Source organism: Periophthalmus magnuspinnatus, chromosome 18 (genome assembly GCF_009829125.3).
Source record: "Periophthalmus magnuspinnatus isolate fPerMag1 chromosome 18, fPerMag1.2.pri, whole genome shotgun sequence".
Taxonomy (NCBI): Eukaryota; Metazoa; Chordata; class Actinopteri; order Gobiiformes; family Gobiidae; genus Periophthalmus; species Periophthalmus magnuspinnatus.
In genome coordinates, this window is record NC_047143.1 from 6,712,774 (window position 1) to 6,735,686 (window position 22,913).

The 22,913-nt window shown below is 40.7% G+C and overlaps 4 protein-coding genes across 4 annotated transcripts; 2 read left to right on the forward strand and 2 right to left on the reverse strand.

Annotated features, from left to right (window-relative positions):
• On the reverse strand, nt 1-2,827 carry LOC129457143 (uncharacterized). The gene is made up of 4 exons (XM_055229243.1): nt 2,711-2,827; nt 2,555-2,625; nt 1,464-2,111; nt 1-1,376 (listed from the first exon to the last, which is right to left on the reverse strand). The coding sequence occupies exons 1-4, from the start codon at nt 2,731-2,733 to the stop codon at nt 1-3; spliced, it is 2,118 nt and encodes a 705-aa protein (XP_055085218.1). The 5' UTR covers nt 2,734-2,827.
• A 244-nt stretch (nt 2,828-3,071) lies between these two features.
• si:ch73-335l21.4 (E3 ubiquitin-protein ligase-like) lies at nt 3,072-4,125 on the reverse strand. Its single transcript, XM_033983360.2, has 2 exons — nt 3,526-4,125; nt 3,072-3,290 (listed from the first exon to the last, which is right to left on the reverse strand). Exons 1-2 carry the CDS (start codon nt 4,019-4,021, stop codon nt 3,235-3,237), a joined length of 552 nt encoding a protein of 183 aa, XP_033839251.1. The 5' UTR covers nt 4,022-4,125; the 3' UTR covers nt 3,072-3,234.
• A 5,753-nt stretch (nt 4,126-9,878) lies between these two features.
• On the forward strand, nt 9,879-10,622 carry si:ch73-335l21.2 (RING finger domain-containing protein). Its single transcript, XM_033983817.2, has one exon. It carries the CDS (start codon nt 9,884-9,886, stop codon nt 10,523-10,525), a length of 642 nt encoding a protein of 213 aa, XP_033839708.1. The 5' UTR covers nt 9,879-9,883; the 3' UTR covers nt 10,526-10,622.
• Nucleotides 10,623-11,081: 459 nt separating this feature from the next.
• Nucleotides 11,082-22,815, forward strand: dvl2 (dishevelled segment polarity protein 2). Its single transcript, XM_033983531.2, has 15 exons — nt 11,082-11,600; nt 15,624-15,693; nt 17,357-17,511; nt 18,513-18,622; nt 18,798-18,927; nt 19,020-19,110; nt 19,192-19,261; nt 19,344-19,483; nt 19,556-19,632; nt 19,717-19,784; nt 19,862-19,996; nt 20,145-20,276; nt 20,584-20,760; nt 20,877-21,101; nt 21,234-22,815. The coding sequence occupies exons 1-15, from the start codon at nt 11,440-11,442 to the stop codon at nt 21,791-21,793; spliced, it is 2,301 nt and encodes a 766-aa protein (XP_033839422.1). The 5' UTR covers nt 11,082-11,439; the 3' UTR covers nt 21,794-22,815.
• The last annotated feature ends 98 nt before the right edge of the window (nt 22,816-22,913 follow it).

A 22,913-nucleotide genomic window follows, 5' to 3' on the forward strand; every position in this document is an offset into this window, starting at 1 on the left:
TTATAGGTTCAGATTTAATGACTGGAAGGAGACGTTTCCAGTCGACGTGCGGAGATAATGCATCTCCAACAAACTGTCACTTTCTATATTCTCTTCAGGATCAGACGACAGCCCATGAGGGACTCTTTTGGCTTCACTTTCCTTTTCACTCACACTCAAATCTGATTCCCCAGATTCAGTCTCTTCTTCAGTCTCTGCTTCTTCTTTAAAATAAAACTCTTCTCCACCAACCAAATGGTCCTCAGTGGCATTTATATTACTTGTATTTGCCTTTCCATTCACATGCATCACATCTGCAAAGTAGTCCACAGACTTCTTTTGTATGGTTGTTTCTGTTTTTTCAAAATTGCCATTGCTTGTGACTCTTTTTGCAGGTGTGACGCTACTAAAAGAAGCACTTCCAATAATATCATCATACGTAATTGCTTTAAACTCCTTATCTTTGACTTTCCTCTGCTTGTACTGCCTGTTAAATGGCGCTAAAGCCGTTCCATGTGTAAGTAATTTAGACTGGGGCTTTATTCTTGTCAGTGTGACCAATTTTAAGATGTCTGCTGATTTTGCATGTGGTTTACTATCAATCTTTTGTTCATCGAGGTCAACATTACTGACAGCTCCAGATTTAAAATGATTTTTCACTTTAGATCCATAGTGATCTAAAGTAAAATCCAATGCAGATCCATAATCTTGCAAAGACGATGACTTGGGAGTTGTGGAATCTAAAAATTCTGAAGAAAAATGTCTAGAAGTCTTCTCTGGACCTGTTAACCTTTGCCCAAAACTGTACTTTTGCAACATGGATGGACGCACAAAAGCAAAACTCCTTGCTTCAGAATTGGCATCTTTTGAATCAATAGATGGCGCACTACTTTTCTTCAAAACTGGCCAAATTGCAAGCCCTGAACTAGGATTTAACCTTTCTTTTGGTTGTACATTCTCAAAAGGATTCTTGGGCCTTCCTGTGCCCACTAGACCACTTTTAGCATCTTTAGCATTTCTTTTAGCACTGTTTGGGTCTTCATGAGAGGTTAATGTATCCATTTTTGGAACCCTATAAATAATAGACACTGGGTCATACTTCATTGCATCACCAATATGTCCGCTGAACTTATTTTCATTGTGTAACAACATAGAATTAGATCTGGTTTGGTGACTAAAATCTTGACCGCTATAATCACTGTGTTGGGAATTTTGGATGTTTACTCCCTTGGGTGCATTTGTAGTGTGGGGGATATTCCGGAGAAGGTAAGACTGGACTCTTCTGTAGCTGGTCTTCACATTGCTGTTGTGTGGGAACTTGTCCTGGGAAGTGTGCGTGGTGATGGGTGATGTCATTTTCTCAGGCTTAAACTCACTCGAGTCTAAACTGATGCTTTCTGATGGAAAAAGAGAAGACCTTCCATTTAAAAAACTGGGAGGTTTGTTTAACGGGATGCCACTTGTTCTAGCATGTCCCTCTGTACGGTCTCTGTTTGCATTGTTTTGTGAACTCCAATATCCACTTCTCCTGAATGACATAGGGGAGCTATAAGGGGATTGCCAGTCAAATATTTTTTCACTTCTGCTTTCAGGCAATGCTGACGGGCCACTTCTGGGAATTTGATCATAATCATACACTTTTTGAACTTGTGAAGCACTTGGAGGGAGGGGCCTCTCCTGTTGTAGCGATTTCCTGAGAGTTGGTGAGAGCCAAGACTGAGAATTGCCATTGTTAGGGGCAACAAACCCAGACACTCCACCATTTTGGCTCTGAAAGAAAGTGTTACGGTTGAATCTGGGTGGGTCTAAGTGAGTGAATGTGCCACTTGCTGGCTTTACTCCACCCAAATGTTGACCTCCTTGAACTTGAGTCATTCCCTCAAAGTTGGGCTGGTTGTGTTGAGAGTTTGGACTGTAATTTGAGTGTCCTTTTTGAGGCGAGTTTGACTGGAGATAAACTTGCCTAAAAAAGGACACTGATTGAGCATCTCTATTAGGAGCCTTCCGGTTCTGTGCAGTTTCAGGGACTGTCCCAGGTAGATTTCCCGGTTCAGACGACAGCGGACTGAAACGCTTGTATGACCTCAAGCTCAGATCCACCCCACTGTCTAATGGGGCAATGGTGGCATAGGCTGCAAACATAAGAAAACGTGTTACCATATCAATAAGCTACCAGCACATATATATAAAAATAGGCTACAGATGTTGTCACTATACTCAAATGGAATTTTTTTTTACACAAAATTATGGTAGTTTCTTCAAGACTATTATGTAGTTCTGAAATATATCAAGACCATTGTAAAACTGATCAGAAAATGTATTATCCACTTTGTGTATTTTCTTCTGGTCTTGACACTTGCTCAACTGACTGTCTAGTTGCATTTTTTTCCATTAGCCAAAATCTAGAAACAATCTAAAAATGTCATGTTGACAAATGAACTGTACTAACAGCAACACTTTAAACAGTAGAAATTCATTATTTCGTTCTCAACTGGTTAATCCTGAATAAACTTGAGTTTGGGAATCTCCACTTGCAAACCAGCAGCTTAGATTAATGTAGAGACAGAAATCTTACCCTTTGCAGCATGTGAACTTATGATAAATGACACAACAGCTGCACAGGGTAGCACAATGACGAAAGACACCCTACAAAGAAAGGGAGTACAGTCTCATATGGAGGAGTTTGCAAAAGGGATATAAAAAAAATTCCAAGACAATAATTTTGTTTTACCTTGAAAAGAGAAAAGCTGACATGTTGTCTCCCAGGTTATATCAGCCAAGAAAACTAAGTTGTGGTGGTGATCTGTCAGACAATCTGTCCACACTGAAGACACTGCCACTGATTGAGTGATTGGGGACAATGCTGATCACCTGTTTGCCAAACCAGGTAGCACACTTTCTGCACTGTGTCAAGGATTACTGCACTTTATTTTCTAGAATATAGTATTATTGTTTTTAATTGTTATTATAAAAATGACATTTCAAATGAATTAGAACACAGACAGTAAAATAACTTATTATTTATTGATTTCTTAAATATATAAAGTTAAATAAACAATAATAAAAAAAGACATTGTAAATTCACATGTGCATAATATAATTTAACAAACAAAGTTTTCTTTTTGACAGTAAGCCTGGTCAGTAGTCTTGCTGACTTGCTATACCAGTCATTCACAGTGTGTCCAACAAAACCTATAGGGCTAAGAGAGAGTCACATACAGGGTGACACTGTTCAAGAGTCAGAGTCTGAGAAGGTCAGAACATGTAGCAGGCCATCAAGGCGAAGTTCCTCATGTCATCACTGGACATATCTGCAAAAGAAAGAACATTCATATTTTATATGATTGTATCAAATAAAAAAAATGAATGATATAGGGTCTATAGTTCCATTAAGATAAACTGTAGGCCTGTTCTGACTGTCCAACACCTTATACAACAGGTGATTCTTTAAGTGGCCTAGGCTACATTTAGCCTTAACTCAATCCTTAGTATATTGCGTATTCTATTCACATATTTTAACCTAAGCAGTTTAAGGCTAGAACCAACCTGTGGAGTCATATCCGATCTGTCGCGCGTTTTTCCCAATAATTTTCTTCCAAACTTTCCTCAAAGTCCGCCGAAGCGTGCCTCTGTTTTGGCCCTCTGACGGGTCTCTGTCCTCGCCTGTGTCTTCGCCTGTGTCCTCAGACGGAGTGCTCTCTTCCTCTAGGTCTTGACTGCCCTCCTCCGGTTCCTCCTCCTCCGTTTCCAGGAGGACCCCGGTGACTATCAGCTGCTCCATGGCGCACTCGTCCACCCTCAGCTCGGCTCTGATCTGTTCTTCGCCGGAGATGGAGGTGGTGTGTCGGCACAGCGGGCAGACTATCGCCGTGTCCTTGTCGGGCCGGTGCGCCTCGCTGAGCGCCAGAGCCCGGGACAGCGCCAGCAGACAGCTCTCGCAGAAGGTGTGTTTACAGTGGAGCTCACGAGGACACCGCCGCCCTGCGTTGTAGCGCAGGTAACAAATAGCGCACTCCAGCTCCGTGTACATGTCCCTTTTCATCAGGTCGGTGAAACGTTTGAATCAACATTGGGAACTCCTACCACTTTTATATATAGGCGGTGTGGACGGATAAGTGGGTGGAACTGACTGTTTGCCAAGTCTTCTCCTTTATCTTTGACAAAAAGTGTGAGTCACAGCTCAGTCTTGTACACGTCACATGGCGGGCTGATCCAGCTGCAGGACATCCCAGCACAAGTCAGTAAACATTAACTTCGTGAGGTGAATCAGAGCCTCGGTCATAGACAGTGAGTCTTCATAAAAAAACAACTAGGCTAATTCTTAATGGTCAATAGTCAATCTATGCTGGTGTAACGTGATCTTATACACTTCTCAGTTTAAAGTAGGATGATACAGGACACGTCTACATTTAAAAGACCTACCATTACAATCACAGGTTGGAGCCTATATAACAAGGGCTACGTCCAAATTAGTGTTCAAATTTGGCATTTGAGAATAGTCATATGAGAATAGTCTATTTGCTGTGTGTGTGTGTATGTGTGTGCGCGCGTGTGTGGGGTGTGTGTGTGTGGGGGGGGGGGGTGCGTGCGTGCGTGTGTACACTGATGTGAGTTTGTGACGTAGACTTCCTCTCTCTACTATCAGTAACCTCAGCCCTCAGTCCTTTCATGGGGATTTCCGCTCAGTTCTACCAACAATCACTGGCCTCCTGTGTGTGGTGCGTGTGTGCTGCTGTTACTGTTGTTTCACCCAGTATCCTGCTGTTTTGTGATAACTTTTTTATGCCTTTCCCGATTATTCCATCTGGATTGATGTTACAGTAAGACCTGTGGCTCTTGTCAAAATCTTTTTTTAGGTTTGGATAAAAAGTGAGCTTGTAATATTAGAACTACTGTTTGGGAAGTGTCTCCATTACTGTAAAACCTCCTTCTGAGCAGTAATCAGACATTGTAATATTACATATTAAAAATAAACCAACCTGTGTCAAATAATACACCGCTCAAACTCTGGGTTTTTCTGACCCAGACGTTTGGGTTATTATTTGTATTTAACTCCTGCTGGATTAATTCTACCCAGTGAATGGGTTTAATGTAATGACATCCACAGTGCTATTTAAGAAACATTTATAAAAAAAACAAAAACATTTTAAAATAAACAATTGAATTTAAAACATGTCAGGCCATAAACAGTAGAGTATTAATTCAACAGTAAAATGAGCATCACAGCTGTCCATGTTGTAGTTTGTTCTTGTTGTAACTTGCTGAAGTGACAGAAGCCTGAGTGTTGAGATTCTGGAGCAGTGAACACTTCAGTCTCAGGAGACTCCTCTGTGGGAGCAGAGAGATAGTAGCATTTACAAGTAGTGTGTCTGCTGAAATGTGAAGCCGAACACAGATACCGTGGATTTATCTAAGAAAAATTCAAAGCCAAAATGAACTACAGTTACTTTTATCGTGTGAGGCATCAGGAGTCAGAGGGTCAAATATTTAGTGACATTAACTGGGACAAAATGATCGCATTGTGCAAAGTTTCAGATAAAATCACACAGATATAGTAATAATATATGTACAAATACCTTTATCAGTATTTTTTCTGGAGTATGACAAGAGGTGGATAATGGCTGCCAAGGACAGTCTGTATTTGACCCAGTTAGCTGGGTTGTTTGAGAGAATTTGACCCAGACCACTGGGTAGACCAGATGAAGGTGGGAAAATCATTATATATGCCAAAAACAACCCAATTCTCTGAAAATAACCCACAAAAATTACCCAACAACAACTGGTAAAAACCCCCCCCAAAAACAAACAGTATTTTTATGCTGTACAAAAAATATTGACAATTCAAGCCTCAACTATTTGAATAGATATTATAATGTCCATGACTGAACTAATGCCTTTTATCATCTGTGTCAATACAACATAACACTTCAGTGCTGTTTGCAATAAACATGATAATGGTTAGTTATGATTATGACGCTGTAGTTTTCATAAGAAAGCAGGTTTCACTTTCAATGGGATAATTAAAGGTGTGCTCGCAAGTCACACCTTGATCAAAACAATTTTTTTGTTTATATAGACAAACTGTACATTTCAGCTATCATTAAAAGGGATATTGTATTATTTTTTTTCTTATAGGAAGAATTGAGTAAAACAAACAGTGGAGTTACACCTGATCAGGCTTAAAATATCAAATTAAGGGATGTTGGGTCTTTTAGACCCAACACAGTCTGTGGTTACCTCGCACCTGTTTGCTTCTGCCAAAAAGCAAGTTAATACAGGTATGTCCATGTAAGATCCTTCCTGTCATTTTAAGATAAGCCGGAAATGTAATTTGAGATAAACCAATGGAAAATATTACTAGATCAGACAAGTCCAGACAGGCACCATAGTTTCAAAGAAATTATTTAAAGAAAACATGACTCAGATAGCTTTTGTTTGTTGATTTTGAATTAATGATGCTATTTTGGTCAAATCCAGCCTACCTGATCTTATTTAGGCTGCAACTGCTCTTTCCGATGTGCCAATATCTATTTGAATGAGTTTAACTAGTATTTATTTCATGTCAAAATATTATATAATACATTTATTTGCTAATCTAATGAAACCGTGATCTATGTTAGCATTGGTTACATGTGGACTCCAGATTTGATTATTATGAGATAAATAGCAAAATCATCTGATTTCTTTCTGACCATGGCCCCTCTGATTACGCATAATCAGATTTTGTGGTTTTTCATGTCAATCACATTATTTTAAAGGTCCAGAAATAAGATTCTAATCGGATTTTGGTGTGCATGTAAACAAGGCAGTGTCTTGTCTTTAGTCTTGTCTACAGCCCGGGGGCCAGATACGGCCCGTTGGGTTTATTAATCTGGCCCACCGAACCTGACCAAATTATGGCACACTTCAGCTACATCAACCTTGTAGTATTGTTTTATTCTCTTATCAGCCCTTCTGCAAAAATTTGCTTATCAAAGAAAAGAAAAGTGGATAGTGAGCGCTGAGTGTTCAACACGAAGTGGACAACAAAATATTTTTTCACCGAAGTCCCATCACAGTACCAAGGTAAGTTTTTTTTCTGGCATTTAAATTAAATTCTCTGAAGGCGAGTTTTTAAAAGAATGCATTTAGAAAACAATTTACATACAACGAGCCTTGCATATTCATGCTTTACTACATGTTACAGGCCAAATCTCTAATGTAATATATGCATATATATCCTGGCCCGGCCCCTCAGTCAAATTTTAGAACCCATTGTGGCCCGTGTGTCAATAACTTTGCCTACCCCTGCTTTAGCCTATTAATTACTGCACTGTTAAATAAATAATCAAATAAACAAACTAACTTCCTAGACAGTTAATGGTGCACTATGGAACTGCCACTTTCCCAACAGAAATGTTATTGTATTACCTTAAAGGGCCCGTATGACACTATTTTGAGATAGTGTTATAATGTTGTTTCCTCATCACAAACATACCTGGAGTTGTATTTTGTTTCATTCACACATGTTTAACACATAAAATCTGTTCATTTAGACTGGGTTCTTCTCTGAAACTGAAAACACTCTGTTCTACCTTATGATGTCATGTGGTAATACAGGAAGTGCTCCCCTGTGTTTTAAAACTCCATTACTTCCTTCTAGAATCATTCAGAGAATTTCAGCCCTGGAATTACCAATCTCTACTGAACTAAAGGTAAAAGGTAGCTGTTAACTTGATAATTACCACATAATGACATCACAGGGTGGAACAGAGTATTATGAGCTTTGGAGATGTATATATAATAAAGGTTTATGTGTGAATGAAACAAAACGCAAGTCTAGGTATGTTTTTGAGAAGGTAACAGTTTAAATTTTCCACAATATGGCATTAAACTCACGAATTTTGTGGCTGAAATATATCTTGAAAAACAGTCGTACTGTAGGACTTTCCAGGCAAAACAATATCACTATTGAGACAAACAAGTGCCCGACCTTCCACCACAAAAGTGACACTAAAACCCATTATTGCATGAAAAGCCTAAGCATAGAGATAAATCGTATAATGATTGTAATTACAGGTATATGCAAACTTCAAACCATAACATGTTGACTTGTATGTCTAATACGCACTCACAGGCAGAAGTGACAAGATTGTGGATGCTTTGTAACATGTCATTTGTCTGCTGAGTCTCCTGGTTACCTCGACATCACCAGGGGTTTAATTACTGCTTGACAAAGCGCGGACATGTCTCGAGGGGGGTGACAGAGACGAGGGAAATCAGGTGAAGTAAAAAACAAGACAATATCAGTCCAGTAAAGACGATACCCAAACCACATCTGTAACATGGAGGATCAATAGAAAGTGCTTGTGTCAGACTTGGGCGATCGAAGGGGAGACCAGTGGGTAAGTGAATCTCCGTCATGTTGGAACGATGCCAGCTCCCTCCCTGTCTGCTGTCTCACTCAGTTGCTGGCCTACATAGATACAACTAGGCTATTTTTATTAAAGCATAACTGGGGTGTACATTTCTGCCGATGCAAAACAAGGGCATGTAGGGTTAATTTATGGTTTTATGAGATTGCACAATTATTTGATGCACTGTGGCAACAATGGAGACTCATCTACTGACAGTCGTTCGCCATGTGGGACGTAACACAAAAATGTTCAAATTACATTTTTGATATTACTTGATATATTTAGTAGTTGAAAATCAAGCAGGCCTATTCAGAAAAAGATAAATAAATAAATGTAAAAATTGGAATGCAAGGAAAGCAAGCTGATGTTTGATGGTAGTGATAGAAGTAGTACAGACAGAAGTGCACTTGGTGGACTAGTCTGAGGCTTATTAGTAGCAATTGCAGTAGCAGTCAGTGGTGGAGCATAACAAAGTAAAATATTCGGCATCTGAACTTTACTTGAGAACATTTTTCAGTGGATACTTTTTGCTCCACAACATTTGAGATCATGTACTTTCTACTCAACCATACTTTTAAAAGGACTGAAAAGTCCAAGTGTTTTTTTATTATTGTTTGAGACCTGCAGAAAAGGCAGAGGAGTTTATTTTTTTAACATGTTTGTAGTTTAGCTAATTCAACTATTCAGCACAAATCTTTTTTTTTTTTTTTTTTTTTTTACCAAAATCACTACTTCTGGCGCTTTATTAGCTCTCAAAATCTGTGCAAAATACTTTTTAAGTACATTGTAGTACTTTTACTTAAGTACATTAAGTCATGTGATATTTTTTACTTTTACTTGAGTATTTTTTTTGCTTCGGTATCTGTACTTTTATTTAAGTAACAAAACTGAGTCATCCACCTCTCATAGCAGTATTTGATATTCATTACTTTTTGTATTATTGCAGCCTAACACATTTGGCCCAACACTTCTTGTTCTATAGGCTATTAGAAATGATAAGCATATATGATTACCCTATTGTTATTTTGTATTTTTCTGGCAAACTCTTTCCAGTTTAAAATCCCACACTTCCATACACACACATATATCTTATTATGCATTACTTATTGCTTTCATTTACAGCTTTACTACCTCATTATGGCTTTGCTTCCTGCTCGGAGTGTACCATAGGTCAGCGCACACCAGGCAGACACCGACCTGGGGGGGGCGAGACTGTAGATGTCTGTGTGCAATTGCTATGACTCATGTGCTGTGGAATTTGTTCATAAAACTTAAGAAAAAACAAAACAGCATCCCTTGGGTTGAGTGTAATCTCTGCATTTACTAAAAGCCAACATAACCTTTTAAGAGTTTTTTTTGTTTTGAAAAATGCTTCATATTTTGGTAAAAAAGAAAAAAAGAAGTGTCTTTGTGTATCGAAATTAGTATAGACTATTTCGAATATTTTTTTGTGTTATGACAAACCTAATCTATTTTTTTCTTGCTGCAGATTGACAAAAACAAACATCATGGCTCCTTCTACACCAACAGCAAAAGTGAGTCCTCACCCAGAGGACCCTGCACCCTCTTTGCCCGGGGAGCATTCGGATGCGGAGTGCCCCATCTGCTACCAGGAGTACAACCTGTACCACAAATGCCCTCGTATGCTGGAATGTCTGCACATCTTTTGCACTGAGTGTCTGCACAGAATCCAGCTGTGCTCCCTTGTGCCCGGGGACCCTCACTGCCCACCCGCCATCCCCTGTCCGCTCTGTCGTCACCTCACCCCCCTCGAGAGCGGAGATGCCCACTCTCTCCCCTGTAACTCCCGCATACTTGCCCGCCTGCCCCATATACCCTTTAGACTGCCTGGTACCATAGCCACACGTTTAGCCACAGTGACCCAGAGAGTGGTGTTGTCTCTAGAAGGGGAGGACTGTGATGCCCGCTACATCATCCTACCCACTGTGAGCCTCAGGGTGCAGCAGATGCACCCAGACAGGCCATATGGGAGAGCCCCTGGTCTGATGGGGGAGGAGGAGGCCATGCAGCAGAGCAGGAGGACTCTGCTCTGGGTGCAGGTGCTGGCTGTGCTCTTTTGGGTCCTGTTTGTGATCATCTGTGTGATTGGAGTGGTGTTTGGCCCACATTTCTTCAACAGAAAACTTTAGCATTGTCACAGCTGGGAGCTTGTATATTGGCAATCATAAAAAGAGATAGCAGCTCCCTCTAGCGGATAAATTTGTAATAAAAGTTTTTTCTCATAAAGCCAATTTACTCTTTTCAATATTTGACACAAACACAACAGTTACAAAGTTTAGAGATTTAGTCATTTATTACTAAATACTACTACTACTACTACTACGACTATTACTACCACTACTACTACTACTACTACTACTACTACTACTACTACTACTACTACTACTAATAATAGTAATTTATTATTATTATTATTATTATGACTACGGTAATAATTAATAATATTACGATAGTTACTACAAATTCCACAATGGCTCAAAAAGTATGTTTTATATTTTAAAGGCAACATGTTTAGGCCAGCTAATGAAGGACACAAAATTAAGTTAAGAGACATATATTAGCCAAACACATGACATTATTTGACAAAGTAAAACCGCTGTAAAATCACAGCAACTAATTAAAGTGTAATAAAGCTAATTAATGCAGTGAGGGGGCTACGTAAGGAGGGGGGTTACGTCTGACGTCACACGCCGCGTTGGCTCGCAAAAAGTGGTGAAAAGTTTTCAGACCCCCTCCTCTATGTTTTTGTTGGGGGAAAAGTTGTCGGTAGTTAGGTCGTGTGAATGTAGCGTGCCCGTCGGTTTTCGCCCCTCGGTAAGGGGTCTACGCGATTTTTGCAGTTTTTGAAGCCGGTTTGTAAGTTTAACGGGGTTTTCTTTGCACTTTTACGTGCGCTGGCTCGGACCGAAAATCTCAGTGGCCATCATCGTTTCACCTCTGCCGTCTCGTTAGCCACCTAGCCGCTAGCACATCCAACAAAGTTAACGCTACCTCGCTACTTAGTTTGTTTCTCGTGGTAACTTGTAAAAAAGCAACCGTGGAAATGGCCGAAACCAAAATTATTTATCATATCGACGAAGAGGAAACGCCGTATTTGGTGAAGATTCCAATTGCTGCCGAAAACATCACTTTGCTGGATTTTAAACAAGTGTTGAACAAGCCAAACTACAAATTCTTTTTCAAGTCTATGGACCAAGACTTTGGGTAAGCTGAAATGACTTTTATTTTGCAGGAAAATATGAAAGCATCACTTTCAAAATACAAATTGTGCAAAAAGAGAATTACCTTTTCACATTTACAAGCACCGTGTCATATACACGTGTGAAACAAAGGTTTAACATGATAAAACCACGGTGTACCTAGTGGGGACTGTTTGTTCAGGTCAGCCTGGCTGAGCAACTCCCCACTGAAAATGCACGCTAAGTACTAAACACACTCTTAAATGAATACATGCCTGTTGTCATGCAACCCAGTCTTGTGACTGACCTGCGCACAGTTTGACCCATAAGAAGGGACATTTGAGTAGAACATGTAAAAACAAGGTTCTGCTACAGCAGGCCCATCCCTAATCTGCACATTATCCGGACAAGAGATGACTAATAAGCAGATGTTTCTATTAATATTGAGGTATGCTTCCTGAGACATTTCTGTGGAGACCTCATCATTACAATGAGAGGCATTCCCCGTCCCTGCTGCTTTTCTTTACCCTAATCCTCACCCTCTCTCCCTCGCTCCTCCCTTCAGTCCATCATCTTGTGAAATCCGGGCTTTCTTTCTCTTGGGAGTGAAGCCAGGGTTTTGTCTCCGCTCTTTAACACTTTGGCCTGGCAGCCATCCTTTCAGTCCCTGCGTCTTCTCCCCCTTTTCCCAGCACACTCTTCCAGAAAGAGCCCTCGCCTCTTCTCCATCTGAAGTCTCCAGTGCAGGAAGGCGCACGTCTGTGGTCTGTTCACCCGGTGTAATCCACTGGCCTTCTGCTAAAGGCATTGTACACTCGATACGTGTTAAAGCTGATGTTTTGGCTATTTGGATTACACTGTCGGAAACTATATCAACCCCAACACTGCTACAAAACTCTTCATTTTACATTTTCTGTTCTTATTTTAAGACACAACACATTCATCAGTAGGTGAAATAGGTTAGGTCAAACTTTTTTGCAAGGGGGTGCTACTTTGGCCCAACCATCTATACCGTTTTACCTGACAATGCCCTCCTCAATTATGTGTCTGGTGTGGGGGCTTTTGCCAGTAAAGTAGCAGATAATGTAGTTGTGTCTGCAGAAGCCTTTGTTAACCTGAAAGACTCTTCATTTACATGAGTGGAGCTCTGCATGGCATTAGGCACATGGGGTTTCTCTGTGGAGGTAGTCCGCTGACTTTGATGAACCACTCTAAATGCCTCACTTAAGTATGCTGCCCGTAATCCTCAACAGTCTAATGCAACTGTGAATTGTTTTCCCAATGATGATAATTGCTTTATAAGCGGAACCTGCCTAGTACAGAAGCTAGCATATATATATATATATATATATATTTTTTTTTTCTTTTTTTTTTTTTACCAGACATACAATTTCTTTTCAGCACTGGGGCACCACGTGTGTCCTAATTTTAATTGAAAATATGTATTGCATGGTGCACAGATACAATAATCTTTATCTTTGGGAAAGTTGTATTTGACTTTAATACAAAGAGAACATGGATATAAACAGATTTCTAGTTGCATGTAAAATGAAATCTAAACTCTATAAACTATGAGCATGAGCTGCTATATATGAAACACTTAATGAGTCATAGAAGTAATTTATTCAGCCTTCTGCAGCTCAAATCAACAGAAAAAAGAAGAAACGGTTCCCCACCAGTACAAAGAAGAAGAACCCATGATAAATATTGACCCCCAAAAATAATTGTTCTATCTATAAATAAATAAATAAATCAAAAGCCTGGGATCACACTTGCAATCATATTTGAAAATCTCCAACTGAGCTCCGATGAAAAATTTCAAACATAGCTCTGGGTCAGCTGTCCAATCACTGAGGGGGAGCGACCCAGGAGAGTGCTGTGTAATAGTATGTGTTTTCATTTGCCCTGGTACGCGGCCAGCTGTCGGCCCGGCCTGTGTGTGGCGCAGAGAGGGGGGAGACCCAAACCAGCTCCACCAGCTCCAGCCAGGACCAGGGCCATTTGCTGCCGTCTGCGAGAGAGGAAGTGGTGTCTTGGTGCATAGTTAGCGCGGTCTGTGTTGGTCAAATCAAAGCGCTTGGAAGATGAACTGTTAGAAAGGCTGTGGCAGAGGTTAGAAATGAGGTGAGGAGACATGGATTTCAGTTCAGTTTGTGTCAAAATGGCTGCTGCTGCTTACTTGATATAATACGTCTCCAGAATAGTGTTGTCACGATACTAAAATTTCAAACTCCATTGCGATACTAAGGAATGGACTCGATACTGATTCCGATGCCACAATGATAATTAAAAAAGATCTTTAGACAATATGTGATTTTCAACATCAAATAATATTATTTTATTTTACCATGCAGTCTTATATCTGTGTAATCCCTCAGTCGTCCAGGTATGTTCTGTAGTGGTTCATGGGTCTATACTAGTCTATGTGTCTTATACTTGTTCTGGTGCAGCTCAAGATCATTCTAAATGTATTCAGGAAAGATGCATTTCTGTCCCATGAATTTGACACTTTTTTAGTATCGAATGAGTATCTAGTTTTAATACTAGTTTTAGTATCGGATTTTCGATACTTTGACATCCCTACTCCAGAATGAGCTTATTTACAGTCACAGAAGACGTTTGTTATCTCACTCTCAAAACAAGTTACTAAATTAGACCAAGCAAGTGTTTTTGGTAACAGTAGCTCTAATAAGCCCCAACCACAACACTCCAGTAATATGTAATGCTCGGCCACAAAACAGCTGCTTTGGAGGAGCCCAGAGGAGCCATGCCCTCCACAGGAAAACTAGATGAGAGAGAGAGTGATGGAGAGGGGGAGAGAAGGGAGTGACAGAGGAAAGAGGAGGAGGTGAAATGTTGGAAGAGGAAGAACCAAGTGTTTTTAAAGTGTCCTCTCTGCTGCACTTGAGCTGTGGTCTGGCCAAGGACTGAAGGGAGAATAAGACCCAGAAAAAAACTGATGTGGGGACAAATGCTATGGCAACACTGAAGACAGTGACTAGCTCTCTCACCTAGGGCTGTCAAAAGTACCAAGAATTGGATGCTAGTCAATACTAAAACTAATATCAAAACTAGTTACGCATTTAAGCAAGTATCAATATGAGCAAAGGCACATTAACAGAACACAATTTTAGCTTTCCTGAACAGTTTTGGTGTCATTTTGAGCTTCATCAAAACTATGAGAAGTCCTGCTATTTTGTGTATGAAAATGACATGCTGTTACTAAAATGGGAGCACGTTTTATCTTCATTGTGGTACAGTAATGGGTATTGAGTCTATTCCTTAGTATCAAAATCAAGTTTAAAATTTTAGCATCGCATCAACACTGTTCTCATCTCACAGCAGGAAGGTCCCGATTTTGATTCTCAGGTTGGGCCTTTTTTGTGTGGAATTTGCATGTTTCCTCCCCGTTAACCGTAAATACGCACATTACGGTAATCCTGATCCTGGTTCAAAACCCTGAGTGTCAGTTATCCAGACTCCTTACAGCGCTGCAAAATAAAAACGATACAAAAAGTATACCACCTTTGAATATAGAAGCTAACAATTTTATCTCTCTGGCAACAGTGAGGTATAGTGGGTTGTAATTGAATGGCACTTCTTTGGTATCTGAGGAAAGCAAAGGTTCTAACAATCAAATATTTTAGTACTGACTGAAAAAAAATTGTATGAACTGAAAAAGTTGCCAGGTACTGAAAAAGTGGAACGATACTATCTGGTTAATAGACTGTCAGAAGCATAGTGCGTTTATCCAGGTTGTCTCTGGACAGAATTTGTGCCTTTTGGCGTTGAACCCTCACCCTTGTAATGCCCAACACATGTAATGGATCTAACTCTAATGAACAAACCGGTGAAGGCGCATTGATTTAATCTGTGTGAACGATGCCTCACTTTTGATGCAGTGTTTTCATAACGAACCTCCATATTTCATGCCGTGTGAGTGTAATGTAAACCTCTTAGTTCCAGTTGAAGCGGACATGCTTTGAGCTGGCCCCACACACAGCTGTAATGTGCCTCCCGCATCTCACTCTCCGCATTTGTGTTTCAGAGTGGTCAAAGAGGAGATCTCAGATGACACTGCCAAGCTGCCATGTTTCAACGGAAGAGTGGTGTCATGGGTGAGTATTTGGAAAAATGAAGATTATGTACAGAGGAAAGATAACTTGTTTATTAGCTGAAGAATGTTAAGCGCATAAAGCACTGATGCCATATTTCGACTACAAAGTAAAATGTAATTGCGATTACGGGTGGGTGAGCTGGAAGGCAACAAAATAATAATAATAATACAAGCCTTAAGTCATGATTACAATTTGATCCTAACTCACAATAGAGCACAATAGCGGTTGAACAATTGGAGAAGAGACCTTATACAAAAAAAAGCACTGAATCCCTGTTGTGATATTACTCTGAATGTTTTTTTTCCTCCTTTTCATTTTGTCAGAACTGTTTTATATTGTAGCGTTCTGGTGTAAGAAAACAGGCCAAATTTCTTCTGCTTTATTTTCTGAAAATAAGGGCTACTATAGGCCATACCCACGCCAAAACAAGAGCAAAACAACAGAAGTCTCACCTCACTAGAGCCAGTCTCGAAAAAAAGATACCAGTAACTGATGAATACAATCTTCACGTCAACTTGTCTGCTTAGCAACTAAGTGTCACATACAAAAGCAGTTACATTAACAACAACATGTACAGTTACAAGAACAACAATAATATCAGATCATCACAATAGCTTAAATTAAATTACTCGTGTATTTGAAGTTATTCTTGACGTTTGGGCCTGGTTACATCATCTTGTATATTGTTGCATTGTAGTAATCGGGGAGACGGGGTTTGTGTTGCTAAATGGTTTTTGCCAAACAAAGGCAGAGGGAAGTTTCTCACTGTAGATAGGGTTGCACTGTGTTAATGGATACTGCAGCTGTAAACCACACAGCCTCCACAGTTACAGTAAGCTTGAAGGTACAGTTCACCTACTTCCAATGTCTCCCAAAGGCCCTGCGAACAACCAGCCCCACCCCACACTCCGCAGGCTGCATTAGAATACACACAAAAACGACTCCACTTGGCCCAGATCGGCAGGTTGGAAGCAAAGAGCATCTGTTAAGTGCATAAGACGAAGAAACGGCATTTAAAAAAAAAAAGAAGTTGGAACAAAGCGCGTGCACCACCAGGGGGACTGATATGTGATCTGTGTGCCAATTCCAGTCCCAAAAGGCGCAGTTTGGTCGTTGCTCACCCATTAGAGGAGACGAGGAGAGGGAGAGGACAGTCTAGCATGGACCACTGTGGAGAGAATGACTTCAACAGTCCATAATAAATGTGGTGAAGATTTGTCGTCCGATAGAATCACGTGTGAAGTACATTTTGGCACAATAATAAAGAGAAAAGCAGTGATCTGTTTTTCCCTTCCTCTCTTTTTCCCTTTCTCCCTTCCTCTCTCTCTCTCTCTCCCCCTCTCTCCTTCACTCTCTCCCTCCTATGTGCCCCTTATATTTGGAGTAACTTTATCCTGAATAGTTTTGAGCTTAATTGTCTTTGGGTGTTATTGTGTGCGTGCATTTGCGTTTGCGGGTCTTTTTGTCACGTAATGAGCAGAGGCAGGTTAAGTGTGGGATAGCGTTTCAGTTTGCCCGTGAGGCATCCCTCTGAAAAGACTAGTGTTTTGAGTCTTCGGGTAACTGACATCTTAACTGTATTCTTGCCTCTAACTTCAACCTCCCATGTCTCTCCAATTGCCCAAAACAACTTCATAGTAATAGGTGTGTTTGTTTGTTGTAGTTGGTATCGTCGGATGGCCCGGGCGGAGATGTGCCAGTGCCAGTAGTCCCTACTGTGGAAACACCCCCACAGCCCTCGCCCCCGCCCCCTCCGCTGCCCCCGCCCCCAGTCGAAAGAACAGGGGGCATCGGAGACTCCAGACCCCCCTCCTTCCAGTAAGAATAACACACCACACTACATTTTGTTTTATGTAATATTTCATCCTCGGACACACACTACAGCAAAAAGCGAGCAAGAGAATGTTGGCTCATTAATACTGACCAAAGCTGCCCTTATTAACTGCCTCTGCAAACAAGCTAAATATTTTCAGTGTAATCTAAATTATGGACTAAGCCTTCTGACCCCCTGACACTCCAGCTTGCTTATTTGGTCAGTCTTGCTACTTAAACAAAGGGCTCAAGGAGGCACAGAGGAAGGTAAAAGAACAGTCAGAGGATAATTATATAAGAGCCAACCCTATGCATTGTGTTTCAAGTCAATTTTGGTGCGAAATTGCCAGATACGTGCCTGTTATCAAATCTAAAATTAGTCTTATCTTTTAAAGTCTGAAAAAATCAGATTTGATTGACTGTGCTTTGGCTTGATTTTGATGGCAAAGTTTCTCTTCGCCATCTGACAAAAGCTGTTCTAATGCGTGCAGAATTAATGCTTGTGGATATTAGTGAGGCGCTAAAGAGTTTGCAAAAGGAGGAAGTAGGTATTTAAATCCATCCAACTAGTCTCACAGTTTGAAAATCAGGTACCCCAGCTCGTAATTTGAGCCTTAGGCAAACTAGAATCAATCATTTTTAAGTACTTAACATCTTTCCGTCCCTAAGAAGTATGTTGTCTGGAGTTCAGATAGAGTTAAACTGGAGTTCACACACACGGTTTGAACTCAGGCATTTTCTTTCAGATGCACATTCTAATCATTTTTACATTTTACACAATTAGCCTTGAGCCCTCTAAACCAACTGAAATATGTGCTGTGTGGTCACAGCCAGTTATTTTTCCATGCAGCAGTTGTGATTTAATAAGAGAAATTAGGTCAGTGTCTCATTTACATTTCTTAGTTGCTTGTATGAATCATGGCATATCCCTTTGATACTATGATTTTTTTTTTATGATAATGACTGAAAAATAAGGTGTATAATGGTTTATTTTTGTATATTTCTAGCCCAAATGCAACAGGCAGTGTGGAGACATTGGACGACCAGACTGAAACAGAGTCTGTAGTTTCATTTAGGAGAGAGCGGCCACGGCACAGAGAGAGCATGGATCAACACGGTCAGTGCAGAGCTGCTAAACCACTTTTACATGATTTGACTTGTTTCCAACTTCTAAACATTGCACATATCAGGATTTTTGGAAAAGAAAATAACCTAGGAATATTTGTGATCGAAAAGAATGTAAACACTGACTTGAACAAACATGTAAGCAATGTTTTTTCTTGGTCTCATAGGACCCCGGATGAATGGGCAAAGTCGAATGGAGCGCCACCTAGCGGGATATGAGAGCTCAAGCACAATGATGAGCAGTGAACTGGAAACTACAAGCTTCTGTGACTCTGACGACGATGATACCATGAGCAGGTACGGCTGAGTGGAGGATGAAATTAAAACTATAAAATATATTATGTGGTCAGAACTTGGCAACTTTCTAAAAACAATACATTTTTTTTTAGGTTCAGCAGTGCAACAGAGCAAAGCACAGCCTCGCGGCTTCTTAAGCGGCACCGCAGACGTAGGAAACAGCGCCCTCCACGTTTAGAAAGAGTTAGTAAACAAGATATTTTCCTACTTGTTAGAAATTATTATAAACATGATTTTTTATTATTATTTATTTGTTTTATCCAGGCCTCTTCCTTCAGTAGTGTGACAGACTCAACAATGTCTTTGAACATAATCACTGTAACTCTTAATATGGGTATGTGTACATCTCTTGTCTTTACTTTTTACTACATAACTGAAGTATTGGTATTCATTCAAACTACTTTTACCAAATATAGAAAAGTACAACTTCCTTGGAATCAGCATTGTTGGTCAGAGCAATGAAAGGGGAGATGGGGGCATCTACATTGGCTCGATCATGAAGGGAGGAGCTGTGGCTGCAGATGGACGCATTGAGCCTGGGGACATGTTATTACAGGTACGATCTGATGGTACTTTTTAGCCTGTACTGATGATTATCTTTATATCTAACCCACGCCACTGTGCTCAGGTCAATGATATCAACTTTGAGAATATGAGTAATGACGATGCTGTGCGTGTTCTGAGGGAGATTGTGCACAAACCAGGGTAAGCATCTGTGTGTGAATTGGAAAGCATTAAAGATGTTTGTTTACTTTATGATCATTAATTTATAATCATTTTATTCCCTAGACCCATTATTCTCACAGTGGCCAAGTGCTGGGACCCCTCTCCACAAGGTTACTTCACTCTGCCACGCAGTAAGTAGATATGATGCACCTCCTCTCTTAAAGGCAACAGCATGCTTTATAACAGTATATTCGCTTCACATGTGCAGATGAACCAATCCGGCCCATAGATCCTGCAGCGTGGGTCAGTCATTCTGTGGCCATGACTGGGGCCTACCCCCCCTACCCAGGCAGCTCCTCCCTCAGCACCATCACCTCCTCCTCCTCTGTCACAGAGACAGAACGTAAGCATATCTCTACAAAATTTGTCATTTAACAGCTGATAGAAAAAACAAAACAGAGTAAACTTATTTGGTGACAAAATACATACTTTTAAACTTAAGATTGATTTCATTTTTTATCTGGACATTAACAGTTTTGTCCCTTTTATAGGTTTTGATGACTTCAACTTATCGCTCCATTCTGATATGGCATCAGTTGCCAAAGCAATGGCATCTCCAGAGTCTGGTTTGGAGGTCAGGGACCGAATGTGGCTGAAAATCACTATCCCCAACGCTTTCCTTGGTAGGAAACTTGTGAAAACATGTCAGCATAAGCCACATGATCATTCTTATGGCTCAGTTTTGAAGGGCAGCCATTATGTTGCCTAAATTAAAACCGTGTGACTGGTAGCAGTGAAAAAAAAATCTAGTGTTAACAGAAGAGCCTGTTTGGACTGCAAACATCTGTTGAATTGGAGTCACCTGTCTGAATCAAGAAGTGTAATTATGCAAAAACTACACATTTTTCAGTGTGTCCATTTTTAATGGGGGGCGTGTATTGTCCTTGAAGACGGTAACGAACCACTGCAATGTATTTGTCTTTGATACAGGGTCAGATGTAGTGGAATGGCTTTTCCACCACATTGAAGGATTCACAGATCGCCGTGAAGCCAGAAAATATGCCAGCAATCTCCTGAAGGCAGGCTTTATTCGACACACTGTCAACAAGATTACCTTCTCTGAACAATGTTACTACGTCTTTGGAGACTTGAGTGACTGTGAGAACTGTGAGTGTTGACTAGCAGTCACTTGGGTTACTAAATGAACTAGATTTAAATGATTTTACCCCTCTACACATCTAAAATAGTGTAGGTATGCTATAATACCTCTTTTCTTTCTGCAGACATGGCAAACCTGTCACTAAATGACAATGATGGCTCTAGTGGAGCCTCAGATCAGGACACCCTGGCCCCCCTGCCTCTTCCTGGGGCCTCCCCCTGGCCCATGATGCACACGTTCCCCTATCAGCCGTACCCCACACACCCGTACTCCAGCCAGCCCCCACCCTACCATGAGCTCACCAGCTACAGCTACGCCCCGGGCAGCACCGGCAGCCAGCACAGTGAAGGTAATGCAAATTTTGCACTATGTGCATAATGTGATATGAAAATGTGATATGAAAATATTTTACTAAATCTCTCTTCCCTCATAGCTTGTTTGTTTAAAAAAATATATATATATATTTTTTGCATATATTCAGGTAGTCGAAGCAGTGGATCGACTAGAAGTGAGGGAGAGCGGCGGCGCAGCAGTAAGGGCCCTGGCAGCACCATTGGTGGGGGGGAGAAGTCACCCTCTAGTGGCCTCCCTGATGGTTGTGGAGACTCCCGTTCGGGCAGTGGCAGTGAATCTGAATACTCGACACGTAGCAGCATAAGGCGAGGTCATGGATCAGCTGCTCCCAGTGAACACAGCCACACCTCACAGCGCTCCTCACACCACCACCGTATCCCCCAGGCACCCCACATGTCCCCGTACCCACCGGGCATCTTACCCTACAACCCCATGATGGTGATGATGGTACCTCAGCATCCCCATCCTGCCATGGCAACAGCACACGCTCTTCCCCATGCACAGCAGATGCCCACAGCCTCCATGCACCCAGCCTTACCCCCACCGCCATCCTCCACCCCAGGAGGACCTCCTGGAGCACCCCCTACACGTGACCTGGGCTCTGTACCTCCAGAACTGACCGCATCTCGCCAGTCCTTCCACTTGGCTATGGGCAACCCCAGCGAGTTCTTTGTGGATGTCATGTAGTGTTTTTGTATTGTGTAAAAAGGATGTTCATGTGAAGTGTACGGTTCCCACATACTTCTGGTTCTAACAAGGGCCTTCAACATTTAGGGCACTTGTTTAAAAAAAAGTAAAGAATTTGGTAAAAACAGGGTTAAAACAAGGTCAAGGTAAAATGCAGCTCATATAGAATGAGTTGCGTATATTTGAAGCAAAATATTTACTAATAAGTGCTATTCAGCTAGATTTTATACCATGTAAACTATGTTTAATATTTTCAGGCAGTGCTTTCAAGCGCCTGTTTTTAAGCTGCTCTGCTCAGTTTTTATTTTTATTTCAGCCCTAGAAGCCACTACTCAGAACTGCCCAAAAGCGCAGTCCACAGTTAAACACTACCGGGCCGTCAGTGCGTACTTGAAAGGATAAAATCCTAAAACATACACAGCAGCAAACATGTACTATTGAATTGAGTGCCTTACTTTTACAATTTTGGATTTTTTACACTCTTGGTACATAGACATCATGTTTGATAATGAACATTTATGTATATAACAATTTCTATATAAATAAAACTCTAATGTGAAAAAGCAAATCGGTCCAAAAGTCAGATAAAGTCTTTAGTGATGACTTAGGCTGGCTAAATAACTTTTGGGGAGAGCATCATGTTGGTAATGGGCTATAACAGTACATGTAGGTAACACTAAAGTGGTACTTCATACATAGTCTACATGTAGAGTTACCATTATTCACCCAGCACAATTTTTTTTTTTTTTTTTTTTTTTTGAGTCTAACACCAGAGGGGAGAAGTCGCCCTCTGGTGGCCTCCATGATGGTTGTGGAGACTGTAAACGAACCAGTGACACATGACTTATAGATATACAGGAGGACATTTTTTTGTATGAGTGTGTATAAATAATCTATAATCGAACATTTAAGGTGCTAAATGAAGAGTCATCATTTCAAAAACAATGACATTGTCACATTGTGTGATTCCATATGGACACCTTTGCTTGTGTAGTTGACAATAAACTGACAATTTGATACAACACACGGCTTTATCTTTTATTAATACTAGCAATATAAAGCGACAAAACAGCTAAATAGTGTGTAGCGATCTAGTAAATGTTGCCATTTATTTTAATAA

Excerpts from the sequence above, each read along its gene's own strand:
- si:ch73-335l21.2 (XM_033983817.2), top strand. The coding sequence starts at position 9,884 with ATGGCTCCTTCTACACCAACAGCAAAAGTGAGTCCTCACCCAGAGGAC.
- dvl2 (XM_033983531.2), top strand. The coding sequence starts at position 11,440 with ATGGCCGAAACCAAAATTATTTATCATATCGACGAAGAGGAAACGCCG. Across the intron at positions 19,111-19,191 it reads GCCCTCCACGTTTAGAAAGA|GCCTCTTCCTTCAGTAGTGT; the intron begins GTTAGTAAACAA and ends TGTTTTATCCAG. Across the intron at positions 19,785-19,861 it reads TTACTTCACTCTGCCACGCA|ATGAACCAATCCGGCCCATA; the intron begins GTAAGTAGATAT and ends TCACATGTGCAG.
- LOC129457143 (XM_055229243.1), bottom strand. The coding sequence starts at position 2,733 with ATGTCAGCTTTTCTCTTTTCAAG. Across the intron at positions 2,626-2,710 it reads TCAGCTTTTCTCTTTTCAAG|GGTGTCTTTCGTCATTGTGC; the intron begins GTAAAACAAAAT and ends CTTTCTTTGTAG. Across the intron at positions 2,112-2,554 it reads AAGTTCACATGCTGCAAAGG|CCTATGCCACCATTGCCCCA; the intron begins GTAAGATTTCTG and ends TTATGTTTGCAG.
- si:ch73-335l21.4 (XM_033983360.2), bottom strand. The coding sequence starts at position 4,021 with ATGAAAAGGGACATGTACACGGAGCTGGAGTGCGCTATTTGTTACCTG. Across the intron at positions 3,291-3,525 it reads GATCGGATATGACTCCACAG|ATATGTCCAGTGATGACATG; the intron begins GTTGGTTCTAGC and ends TTTCTTTTGCAG.